Raw genomic sequence first — 13,048 nt, forward strand, 5'->3', positions numbered from 1 at the left:
CATGCTGTTGATTTTTTTTGTTTTTTTTGTTTTGAGCAAATATAAGAGGTGATTGATGGCTCATTGTTTTCATGTTTTACGTATCAAACAGTTGGAATTGATGGAAAAAAAATATCATTACATTACTCCCAAAATGCTAAAAATGGGAAAAATATGTAAATAAATTATTCTCACAAGGGCATTTAGATAGATGAAAAATAAGAAACATATTCTCCTATTAGGCTTCTTACCTAATGAAAGAGTTATTTTTGTATGTAATTTTATTTTTATTTTGTAGAAGGGTTATTTCTATAGTTCAAACTCTAATCATTTAGATACAAAGGGCCTATTTTATGATTGCTTGGGAGACTTGTCGCATATCAAATTTGTTAACTATGAAAATTAATCAAAATGATATGATACACGCTTAGTACTAAGATCTCTTCTACTGATGATCTAGTTAGTGAGATTAGAAATAAACTGAGGCAATTTGTAGACGTTCATGACTGAACTCGTTAACTAGTTGGTAAGTTGAGTTCTTAAATTAAATAAGTTAAATATAAATTAAAAAATGTTACTCATTTAATAAATGAATTAAGTTAGAAGTTCATTGTTTACACACATTTTTGTAACACCTCGTATCGAACAATAGGAAGGTCTGGAACAACTTATTCTGATGGGTCTACGCGAACTTTTCAGGAGGATCACCCATCATTGGGCTTCCCCAGGTTTAGCACGCTTAATTTTAGAGTTCTTTATCTACATTGATCCTTAGGCATGAATTTCACATCAGGTTGCCCAGAGGGCGACGGAGGGGCTTATAAGTGCGGTGAGGCTTTTGATCGTTGAAAGGCGAGAGCTAAGAGCTAACTTGCAGCTGTGGGTCCCATAATGATGACACGATGTGTATAATACCTCAAGAGTCTAGAGAATGATAGTATATATCGAGAATAATTAAGAAATGAAAAAATATCAACTAGATACTTTTTGGATTGAATGTAGGTAAATAATTCTAGGGTTAAGCGTACTTGACCTAGGAAAGTCGAAAAATGAGTGACCCCCGGGAAGTTCCCGTAGATCTATCATGCTAAGTTGTTCCGGACCTTCTTATTGTTCGATGCGAGATGTTACAAAAATATGTGTCAACATTTACTAAATATTGAATTTTTTATAATAAAAAATATAAAATATGAATTGCTCTTTGACAAAGAATTATGACTTTTAGAATAGTAGTAGTAAGAAAACTTCGATTAATTTTAAAAATTTACCCACACTATGTAGGACATCACACTTCACCCAACTTCAAAATTACGGGGAGGCAGAGAGAGCGCGCGCTAGAGCTCAAATTTTATTAGGACTGTGGAAACCTAATGGTTAAATGATTATCTAAAAGATAAACATAAAGAAATTAGAATCAAACTAAAATAAAAACTTAACAAAAGAAATAAGATAAATAATACTCATCTTAATATCTACTTTTCTACTCGACACTAAATCATCATCAGTTTCTCTCCCATTCTAGCCAAGTCATCTTGGAATGATCGTCTTTGCATGATTTTTTGTGCGCGTATATTTAATTATGTTAGAAGAGATAAATTACAAGTTATATCTTTTATTCTTGCATAAGATGTGAATCGAATTCACAATCCACTAAATTAATATTAATATATTACTCATCGGATCACTCTATATCCTAGGACGCTGACCAAGCCATCTAATCTTATAAAAGAAAGTGTCTTCGACATTTGTGATCACTGACATATCTAAGACAAAATAAACCTTTTCTACTCTACATCATCAGTTTCCCTCCCATAATAATGTTCTTCTCTTAGTATGAGGCTATAGTTTTGTTGGTTATATTTTTTGTGGTTGGTGTAAGAATTTAGGATAAAAAAAAATTATGGACAAAAAGAATAAAATATTACTATAATGATATTGCTATTACAATAGTAATATTATTACAATAATTTTAAGATATTTGATACTTGTTTATAAATTTTTCACTCATTTATAGATATATACAGAAAAAAATTAATTTATATAAATTTATATCCTGATAAGAAGATAAAAATAGTCACAAAAATAAATATTTAACTGTAGATGAAATTTTCATCACAATTAAATTTAACGTCTCAATCACAATCAAACTTTGAGATTTCAATCACAAACAAGTTTAATAGTATATGAATTGATGATGCTCAAAAAGGAAAAATATAAATATTAAGACAAAAACTAATGCTAACAAGAATAATTCGAAACATAGCACAACGAAAAATTAAAACAATATATGATAAGTCAGATTCAATAAATGGAGCAACATAACATATCCTATGGGGATTGGGGGAATGAATGTAGACAAACAACATAAACACGTAACATTTTTTCAAGAAATAATGCAAGAAAAATTTATTTTCATAAACAAACAATATAATTATTTTTCAAGAATTTTTTTCTTTTTTTTTATAAGAAGTCAAAACCAATATTTTCAAATTTTATTTGTACACTTCACATAATAGTCACTAGACATGACAATGACATGATTGTATAACTAATCCACGGATGTTGAGAAACATAAGGTGTTAGTATTAAAATGAAAAAAAAGAATGCATTATGGTGTTGTTCTTTGAGTCTTCAGATTTTGTGTTTGAGTTATGATCAAGAGATAATTCAGTAGGCAAGGAGCGACTCTGAAAAATGAAAAATACTTATCGTCCTTACGTTTGCAGTTGTGCTAGAGGTCGAAATCTGTCTGCTGAATTCTCCGATTTACCTCTTATGCTAAAATTGTGGGGACCGAACAGCGGGGGCACTCGTGATGGAGCGTTAATCAAAAATAGTACTAAAAGTAAATAAAAAAATATTTTCTTTCCATGAAAGGATGGCAAATGTCATTTAAGGTAAAGAGAAATTATTTATAAATTATAATCGACGAGGCAACAAAATTTGTATTATTTATTTACGTACAATAAGCATTAGCCAAATAAGTAATTATGTACGGTAGAAGAATAATCGCAAATAAAAGTAACACAATCAAATTAAATTAATCAAATCAAAATTTCTATATTAGATCCTAATTTCCCATGGTTATCTCTGTTTTTTCGCAAGACTAAGGGATCTGATGTACAAATTATAGATCATCTTTCACTTGGAATTCTAAATTGTTATAATGTGTTAGAGAGGGGGTGGGATTTGGACTCTAACCTTTTCCTTATTTACTGAATTCTTATTCGATTGTGATATGATTTATTTGAGTTTTGAAAGAATTTCCTCGTTAAAGGCACAAGGAGCCCAGCCTGTTGGCCCGCTGGGCCGAGCGTTCGCGGAGCCAGTAAGGTTCTCATTAGTCCTTCCATTGTCTGAACTTCCTGAGCCGGCAGCAGTAAGTGCTAGATATGGAGTGCTGATGATCAATTTTATTGACACATAAAGAGATTGATTTTGTAATTTTTTAAATAATATTTAAACGATAAATTTATATTTTTATTTAAATTATAATATAATTTAAATTAAATATATATTTATTAATATAATAAAAAGTGAATACCATTTTTATGTGTTAAAAATATGCATAACAGATAATCCACGATTTATTATATTATAAACCTGTTCTGTTTATAAAGTTCATAACCTGGATAGTAACAACTAACGACGCACATCGTCTTCCTCCTTGTTCAGTATAAGATACTGAAAGATAAGGTTAGGGAGTTTCGTGCTATTCTATATGAGATATAAAAACAATATGAGTGTGTGCTTGTTATATGAATGAGACTGTTAATATTAAATCACATGGATTTTGTCTCAAGGGTCAATGATTCAATATTAACTATGGATGTGCAACTAATCTTTAGACCTGTGATAACATGGATATCTGTGTATTGTTGGATTAGGATATCAGCGATATTATATGATCATTCTAATTAAAAATGATCATACGTATATATGTGCCTAATTCAATAATACACGAGGTATATGTACATCAGACATGTAATCTATCATTTTGAGATTTATGAAAAAAATATCTTATGCGATCTAATAATAACTTGACAATAAATCCTTAGTCTAGGTAATATAATAATGGAATGTGTGTTCTATAAGGTTGTATCATAATTAGTCAAGATTAATTTTGGATTTGTCATATGACGAAATTAAGATATTTGACATACTGTCCATGATATCATATATTGTCGGGATATAAGATAGAAGGATCATATTATATGATATCGTAGTAAAATATTCATAATACCCGTTTCACAATAAATTCGATGATTATTATATATTGTTAAATGTCATTCATGATTTACGAGAATTAATAGTTGATTATTCTCGTTGTCAATTTAATTGTAAACCTAAAAAATTTCACTTAATAAAAAATAACTTTCAAAGAAAAAAAAGATAAATTAATAATTACTAATTATTATGTATTTATTTATTAAATAAATAAGAATAATTATATTATATTATAAATATAATTATTTAATTATTAATTTAATTAAACTTTTTGCTAACACATTAAACTTAGCCCAATGACATTAGTTGGATTGAGCTTGACTCAATAGAATACTATTGGATTGGGCTTGTTAAAGCTTGTCCCAATAGAACACTAGGGTTTTATCATGGTACGCTGTAAATAGCACCATGAACCCATGAAACCTCTCTTGCTCTCTTGAACATTTGGAGAATTGTGAGAAGGTAAAAATATGTGTATAAATTCTCTTTAATTAGAAATTTTGAAAAAAATTTCACTTCTTCTTCTCTTAAGATTCTTAGATTTAAGTGATTTAAGTAATTTCGAATGGACTAACTCTACACTTGAAGAATTATACAACGGGTAATTTAACGGTAGAATCAAATTTCATTAACGTGTATATTTCTGTCTAACTTTTGATTTTTGTAAATCATATATTTTGAAAAATGTAATACATATAAAAATTTAATTTTATTCCGCTACGTATGATGAAATTTATGTAATTCAACAATAAATTCACTCCCAACAAAACCATACCGCCAATTCAAGCTACCATCCTCCATTTATCCTCAGCCTTACCTCTTCTCATGGGGATTTGGTTGATATTAATTTTTAAACCTTTTATTTTTATTCATTATTACTACATATCATTAAGAATTAAGATCATGTTATTTATACATCAAGAATTACACCTTAAGTTACATATACGTGTAAATGACTAAAATATTTTTCGTGCATCACTGCATTGGGTGATGAATATTTTAGTCATGCGCTTCACCACCTCACCGCTTTGGATGATGTATATTTTTATCATTTTAACTGTATTGTGTAATCCAAGGTGTAGCAAAAAAATACAAATAGCATTTTCCTAAGAATTAATTAGTGCTGTAAACTCCATCTTCAAATGGGCTGGATTTGGGTTATTTTTTAATTAATTTTTGTTATTATTTTTATTTTACTTTTAATTATCCTAATTTCTGTATCTCTTTACCCCTATTAAATTCAGCTAACCAGATGCTCATCTCTCTCTCTCTCTCTCTCTCTGTCTGCCTGCGTGCTTATCGAACTTGACTCTGCTGTTGCATCTATAGATGAAATATATGTATTTGTATATACGGGATAACAGAAAATCAACAAATCAATAGACATGCAAGATCCGTAACAGATCACTCACATATGTATACACAAAGAAATCTGACTAGAAGACCAGGAATTGGAAAAATACCCCATGCTTGCTTGGTATTTTCATCGATGTTTTTGCATTGTTAGTAAGAGCCGCTGGCCTCTTCTGTTTTCCACTTATCATTCTCTCTGGTTTCTCTTTCCAGATTCCCATATATGTGAGGAACTCTTTAAAACAAGGTCTGCGTCACTCTTCGCTATAGGGGAAAATCAAATAATCCAAAGGTTTGTGGGGGGCAAGAAAAACATGAATTATCAGAGCCCTCATTGATTCGCTTAAAGAAGATACTAACTTGGCAAAACCTACAATCCACTGAGTAAGAATTAAAGGGCAGCAATCGAAATCCATCTCCATTGCCCCCATCTAACAGTTCTTGAATTCTTCTTCAACTGGGTTGAGCTGAGCTCCAAAAACTCAAACCCCCCCATACCCCGGAAACAAATTCCACAATTCTTCATATCCTAAGGAAATTCATGTTTGCAGACAGTCTGTACTGAGGAAAATCTTGGAAGCCGGTGCGATAGATCTTCCTTCTAAGTTGTCACGGGGGAACAGAAAGTGTATACGCTTCACACTCACTTTCTTTGCTTCTTCCGGAGAGAGGTTGAGATTGAGGATGGTGACAATCCTAAACCCCAAACTCACGAGACAGGTTATAGTTACTTGTAATGGAAGCAGTTACTCTTTATAGCTGCTTCTGGCGAATGCAATTCTAAGTCTTTAATTTTTTTGGATTATTTGTGTGCAAGTGCTGAGCAAGTAATATTGGGCAGAAACGACTCCATGTTATAATTTGCCCCGTGGCACAAGCAATTACACATTTACAAACCAGCCCCTTCAGCGCGGCATCATGGTCCCCAAAGGTAGTAGATTGATAATAATTTTTTAAAAAATGGCATTTAGTGAATTTAGTCTTTTCTTTAAATTCCCTATCTATTTCCCCCCCTTTTTCTGGGTACATATTTTTTTGTTCTTTATTGATGAAGATTTTGCGACACTGTTTTTTGGGTATGTATTCGGTGCTTCAACTAATATGCACAATAACACACACACACACTAGATAAGACTGTGTGTGAAGTCAGTCTAGGAAGATTTAGAGCCCATTCACAAAGGTAGGCTATATAACTTTTCACTACAAGCCAACCCTTCAAAGTAGGGGAGGTATGATCATGACCATAATTTGATTTGGAAACTAACAGATAAACCTCTCACCTAGTACAAAGATTCCAACTAAAAATGACTTGAGAAATAGGAAGCACAACCCCCAAAATTTCCTAAATGGCAAACATGTCAGATGATAATGAATGACTTTTGGCAGGCCATGAGACCATGACACTAGTTTAATTAGAAATGAAATGCGTAATAACAATACAATGCCAAAGAAATAAAGTGAAAAATGACTCAGAAAAGCCCTGCAACTTGATATATGTAGTTAGATCAGCTCTGGGATCAACTAATAGTGGCTGTACGAGACAATGCCAATAATGAATGAATTAAGCTCCAGCTATTATACAGAAGAGCATTTCAAGCAATTTGAAATACTGCAAATCCACTGGAAAGTATTTATATGTTGCTCAGCCATTTTGCATTATATTTAGAGAAGAAAAAACATCACTCTGACAAGTGATTCCATTCAGTCCAAGGCCATAGCTAAAGTATAAACTAGAAAAGTTAGATTTCTCATTAAAAACTATGCTGCAGAAGAGAATTATATGTCTATTGTTGAGTTTTCTAATTGCAAGTAGATAGGCAAGCAGTAAGTTTTAGTTCTATCACGATAGTAATGTAAGTTATATATCTACCATTCTCCACTGGTGATATAAGATCCCTCACTTGTTTCACATTTTTCACTTGATTTCACATAAAAGAAGTGTTCAAAAGCAATTACCTTTCATGCAATCTTCTCTCACACAGCAGTTGAGTAGTGGAAAAACAAGTTTCAGCATATTCACTGGTGTGAGCAACTGAACTAGAGAAAGGATAATAGCATTCCATCAATACAAATTACCTTGGAAAGTTTGCAGGACTATGTTTGACCAATACACCAAAAGCAGTCAGTGATATATGTCTGAAGATATATTCTCATAACATTTACATTTCTAAATAACCTGTATTCCCTTTTCATTTTTCAGATAGATTTCTTTTTTTCATTTAGTTCTACAAGCAAGAATTTTTTTTTATCTATAACGTTGTCTACTGAAACACTAAAACCAATCCCATTGCATGCAGTATCTGTTCAGCAATTTGGGAACAAAGCCAGATGTCAACAATGAAACCAAATTACACTAGCTCCTGACATGTATGCAGCAGACGAGTGCTAGAAAGCTCTGTTTGGGACTGTCTAGGGAATATCAAAATAATCTCAACCATCAAACAATCACTGACTAGCTTACTAAATCAATCCAAGCTCTAGACTTGCTCAACAAAATAAATTGGCACTGAAAGTTCTAGGGAATGCTAGAAAGCTCTGTTTGGGACCCCTTGACAAGGGAATATCAAAATAATCTCGACCATCAAATAATCACTCACTAGCTTGCTCTAGATTTGCTCAACAAAATAAACTGGTGCTGAACATTCAGGCTGGAGTTACGGGCGCTAAATTAAAGACATGAAAAGCAATAAAAAAATCCTAGCTATGAGTAAGGACAGTATTTTAATACTTTCACCAAACTTGAAAAATTAATTAGTTGTTTCACTCAGTTCAAAATGACGCAGCCAGCCTGTTCGTATTGTAAATAGTCTTCAAAACCTAATTGGAAGCAAAACATATGTATCAACAAGGCAACTATCCATAGCTGGTGTGGCCAGGGAAGTTCCCAAATATAGCAAAAGGAGGAAACATGATTCAATGACAGACCTGTCCAGCCAGATATTGAAAATTTTTATGCCAAAACATTTCACTTAGGGTATGTTGATGGCATGGAAATTCCATGGAAAATGTCACATCCGAAGAATTGAATTCTATCTTTGTTGTTTGACACATTACATTTTCCATGTAATTGAATTCTATGGTACAACCCTTTCTGTTGATGTTTGCCTCGAGATAGACTAGAAGATCAGTGAAGACAATGGCTTATATTGGCTAAGGTTTATATAGGCAGTTGTGTTTTCTATACCCTAAATGTAATTAGTAAAAGTTTGGGGGTTAAAACTGAAATTATCTAAGTTCAATCTGTTATATTGGGATGTCCACCCCTATTATAAATAGAGGGCAAGAGTTGACGGTAGGTAAGGGTTCTCACTTCTATTGTAACGAGTGCAGTGATCGTTCTAAGAGAAAGGTTAGAGAAAAGGTAGCTTTGTAATCTTAGAGAATGAGGGTTGTGTGGTACTCGGGAATAGAAGGGAAGGGACTTGCTATTGTACTGATCATTCTTTTTGGAATAAAAAGACTGCTCACGGGGTGTTTTGACTGCTGGATGTAGGGTTGCAACACTTGCAATCCGAACCAGGATAAATTTCGGCTTCTTGTGGTTTGATTTTCTGGTTTCTGTTTAGTTTTGTGAATTCTCTACTTCCTGTTTGTGTTAATATCTCTTACTGTTGATCTGAGAGTGGGAAAAGAGTTTGGGAGAGATAATTGTTCGTCTAAATCTGCCTAAACCAGTGAGTCTAAAACAACACTTTAAAGCATGTTTTGGCCTATTTTCCATGGAAAATTAATTCTAAGGGGGTGGTGGTTTTTGTTTTCCATGGAAGTTGAAAAATGTTTCCTTTTCCAACTAAATGCAATCAAACACACCCTTGGTAACTTGCTGAACTACTAACCTTTGTGCACATTAACCGGATTAAAAATCTAAGAGCTGAAGTGAATTTTGACATTTTTTACTAGCCCTAAAGTAAATGTAACCAATTGGGAAAAGAAAGGTAATGCAGGAATACTTCATTTGCTCTGCGTCTAATACTTCTGTAACTTGCATCAATCACTGATAATGAAATAAGAAAAGCTCAACTCGCCAACTTGTGCCAACTAAATAGTGATCTAGATAAAAATAGACTGTTGAAAAAAGGTAAGTTTAGTTTCAAAAGCTCATGAATTAACACAAAAACCTAATTCGGTCAAATCATGGCACAAAATGTTGGCAGTAAAACACCAACATGTGTAAAATATGAGTATATAGGAGATGAGGATGTTATGATCAACGTGCAGTCACACAAAAAAAGATGAAATTAGAAATAAGGTTGTTCATAATAACGTTTAAGTGGTTGATATTTAAGATAAAATAAGTAAGACACGATTAAGATTATTTAATCATGTGAAAAAATGACCAATAGAAGCTCTTGGAAGGAGAGTGGATGCAATGAAACAAGTCTTGAGCAAAAGAGATGAAGGAAGGAAACAAAAAACTTAGTGAGAGACTCTTAGACGTGACATGGAAATGATTGGTGAGTTAGGATTTATGTAGTCAACTTCACATATTGAGATTAAGGCTTTTAACTAAGGCTTCATGTGCTGTTGTAGTTAAATATGATTGGTCTCCAATCTAAATAAATTGTTTTTAGCAATTTAGTATGCGAGTCACCATTGATGAATTATTCAGTCAAATACATTAAATTCACAGATTTTGGTCCACCAACAAGTATGACCATTTAAATTCACTACTAACAAGTCCTTCAATGGAGAAGAACCCTTTGGGCAACTTAAAATCAGCTAAATGACTAATCTGATACCAATTGTTTGGTTCAACTATTTAAACGGCCAAAAAAGGATATCCAGACCGCAAAAATACAGATTTGAAGACCAGGTTAGCTGAATTATTTACATCAATTATCAGAATAGAACTTGTAAAGAGATATTATTATTCAGGTGGCACTGATGACAGCAACAGGATTCAAGCAAACAGTGCAAAACTCAATAGCAAGTCAATCAAGATATTCAAACTCATCTTCCTTAATATGCGCGAAGAACTTGACCGGTCCTCGACCCTCCACCTCCGTGATGAACTGAACTTTGTACGGAAGATTGGCCGAGATCCGCTTCCCCTTCCACACCCCAACGTAATGCTTCAAAACCCCCTCCATTCCACACAAATCCATCTCCGGCACCTTCGGCACGTGGTAAACCTTCAACGGCACCTTAACCCTAACCCTGGCCCCGATCTTCCCCTCGGCCGCCTTCTCCTCCTCGTCCGCCAGCACCGCCACGGCCCCGGACGAAGACGCCGCGGCCGGAGTGGTCGAATCTGACGCCCTCACCGGCGGCAACGCGGGTCTCCGGGCGGCTCCGCCGGGGACCAAATGAGGCGGCCGCCTGTGAAACGAGGTCCCGTGGGCGGAAGGAGTGCTGAGGAGTGGATTAGGACGGTGATTGAGGGAGGAGGTCGCAGCGGGAGAGAAGAAGGTAGGAGAATTCATCCTGGTTTTCACTTTTGCGCTTTCTTTCTTTCTTTCTTCTTCACACCGTGTATGTGTATATATATATATATATGTGTGTGTGTGTGTGTGTGTGGGTGTGCGTGTAAGTGTGAGATTTATTTTTATTGATTTAGTAGTGAGGTAGTGAATTTATTTGATCTGTTATGTTCGGATTTGTTTGATTTGATCCAACCAACCAGGTGTGGGGGTAGCTGATCCAGTTTCTATGGTCATGGAACCAGCCAGGAATGAGAGATGGGCACGCGACCCGCCACGTGATTGATTGGACATCCATTTTCCTTGGAAAATATTTATCATTCTGTAAATATACGTTTTTTGGGGGGGAGTGTATATTATTTTATTTGTCTTTGAATTTTGTGAAATATCCAAATATCCCTACTCTTGGAACGAGTGCCCTTACTTGTATGCTCTTACTCTTAATTATATTATAAAAAATAAATTATAGACATAAAATTTAACCTCACTATACAAAGTGAAAATCGAATTCACGATCCATCAAACTGATATTGACATATCATTTATCCAATCGCTCGACTTATGTCTTGAAAACTAAATATTCTTACTCTTTCTTTTTGTTATTTGACTTTGGATAATTAGTCAAATATATATTTTATTTTATATACTTGTATGTTTTTTATTTAAATTTTTAATTTTTTTAAAAAATACTCTTAAATTATATAATTTAGAGCTAATTGTATCTTAAATTTTTTATTATTTTAACTTCACTCTTAAATTATATAATTTTCAATCAATTTCATCCTCCAATTAGATTTGAAATGTTTAAATTGGTACACAAATTTTGCAGACGTTGATGGGATAGAAATTTTTTTTGTTTGTGTTTCAAATTTTTATTAAATAATTCGAGCAATTATATTATTGTAAAATGGTTTAACGTGGAATAATGCTAAGAATAAGTAAATAATACTATTGTACATTTGATCTTATAAATAAATGGGAATCTATAAATATAATCAATATTAACAGTCAATTCCAAGTGTGACATTTTATTATAATAATGGAATATATAGACATTTCCAATCAAGAACCTTATCCATACTGGCTTCCTTCCTTCTGAAATCTAAGGTATATACTGCTTTCTATGAAAGATATTTTCTTCCAACTTCTCTTAGACCTGATGGATAATCCATTTTCTTCTCCAACAAGGCTCCAAAATCCCAATCTTCTTTGAATCAACTCATCAGAACTCCACATCCAAGACCCAATCCAACCAAAACCTTAGTTGCCTCTCTGCCATGGCTGCTCTCTTTCTTGGTCACTCTTGCCAGAGCAGAAACTGCTCAGGCCAAGCTCTTCAGAGCAAAAACTGCCCCAGAATTCTCATCACCGTATCCTGCCAGAGCCGCATACCGATCGATCGGCCGGGCTCGGAAGTCAAGGAAAGGAAGGAGAAGGAGAAGAAGCAGTTCTTGCCAGAGCTTGTTGTCAGTGTTGAGAATTTTGGGAAGAGATTGAAGGATAGTTTGAGTCCCAAGCAGAAGGGTGACTGGAAGGACTTGGTGTTGATGAGTTTGTCATTTGCTGTGTATGTGTACATATCTCAGAAGATAGTTTGTGCTTACTGTGCTTGGACGTCCATGCTCAAGCAGCCATGGTAACACAGCATGATCAGAGGAATAGTGTTGTTCCCTGAAGATGGATTCATCATAAGCCATTCATGGCTAAATGGATATTGTTCTTTGGATTACCTTTTCCTTGTTTGCAACTAAGTTTGTGTTTTCTCTTTTGGATACAGAGCTGGGATTTTTGTGATATTTTGTATTGTAATTAAATCTTCAATTTGTGCTATAAAAACTGGGAGTACGAGCTTCAAAGAGGCTAGGTTTCCAAGCTTCTTTGGACAAGGTCAATTGGAAGATCATCAAAAACTTGTTTGCTTCACTTCTGGAGTTTTCTTTTTTACAAAATATCACGAGCCCTGCACCAAACTTATTCCAAAATAGAACTGTGGCCATGTCAGGTCACCTCCCTATTCATGGAGAAATATTCATTGTAACAAGATTTTACAATTTTGTGCTAACGTGATA

At 33.8% G+C, this 13,048-nt stretch overlaps 2 protein-coding genes across 2 annotated transcripts; one reads left to right on the forward strand and one right to left on the reverse strand.

Annotated features, from left to right (window-relative positions):
- Positions 1 to 10,274: 10,274 nt before the first annotated feature.
- Positions 10,275 to 11,052, reverse strand: LOC127801027 (ferredoxin-thioredoxin reductase, variable chain-like). Its single transcript, XM_052335802.1, has one exon. The coding sequence runs from the start codon at positions 10,980 to 10,982 to the stop codon at positions 10,491 to 10,493; it is 492 nt and encodes a 163-aa protein (XP_052191762.1). The 5' UTR covers positions 10,983 to 11,052; the 3' UTR covers positions 10,275 to 10,490.
- Positions 11,053 to 12,057: 1,005 nt separating this feature from the next.
- On the forward strand, positions 12,058 to 12,869 carry LOC127802045 (uncharacterized). The gene has a single exon (XM_052337692.1). The coding sequence runs from the start codon at positions 12,257 to 12,259 to the stop codon at positions 12,617 to 12,619; it is 363 nt and encodes a 120-aa protein (XP_052193652.1). The 5' UTR covers positions 12,058 to 12,256; the 3' UTR covers positions 12,620 to 12,869.
- Positions 12,870 to 13,048: the final 179 nt, after the last annotated feature.

The sequence above is a fragment of the Diospyros lotus genome, chromosome 5 (genome assembly GCF_014633365.1).
Source record: "Diospyros lotus cultivar Yz01 chromosome 5, ASM1463336v1, whole genome shotgun sequence".
NCBI classification, from domain to species: Eukaryota; Viridiplantae; Streptophyta; class Magnoliopsida; order Ericales; family Ebenaceae; genus Diospyros; species Diospyros lotus.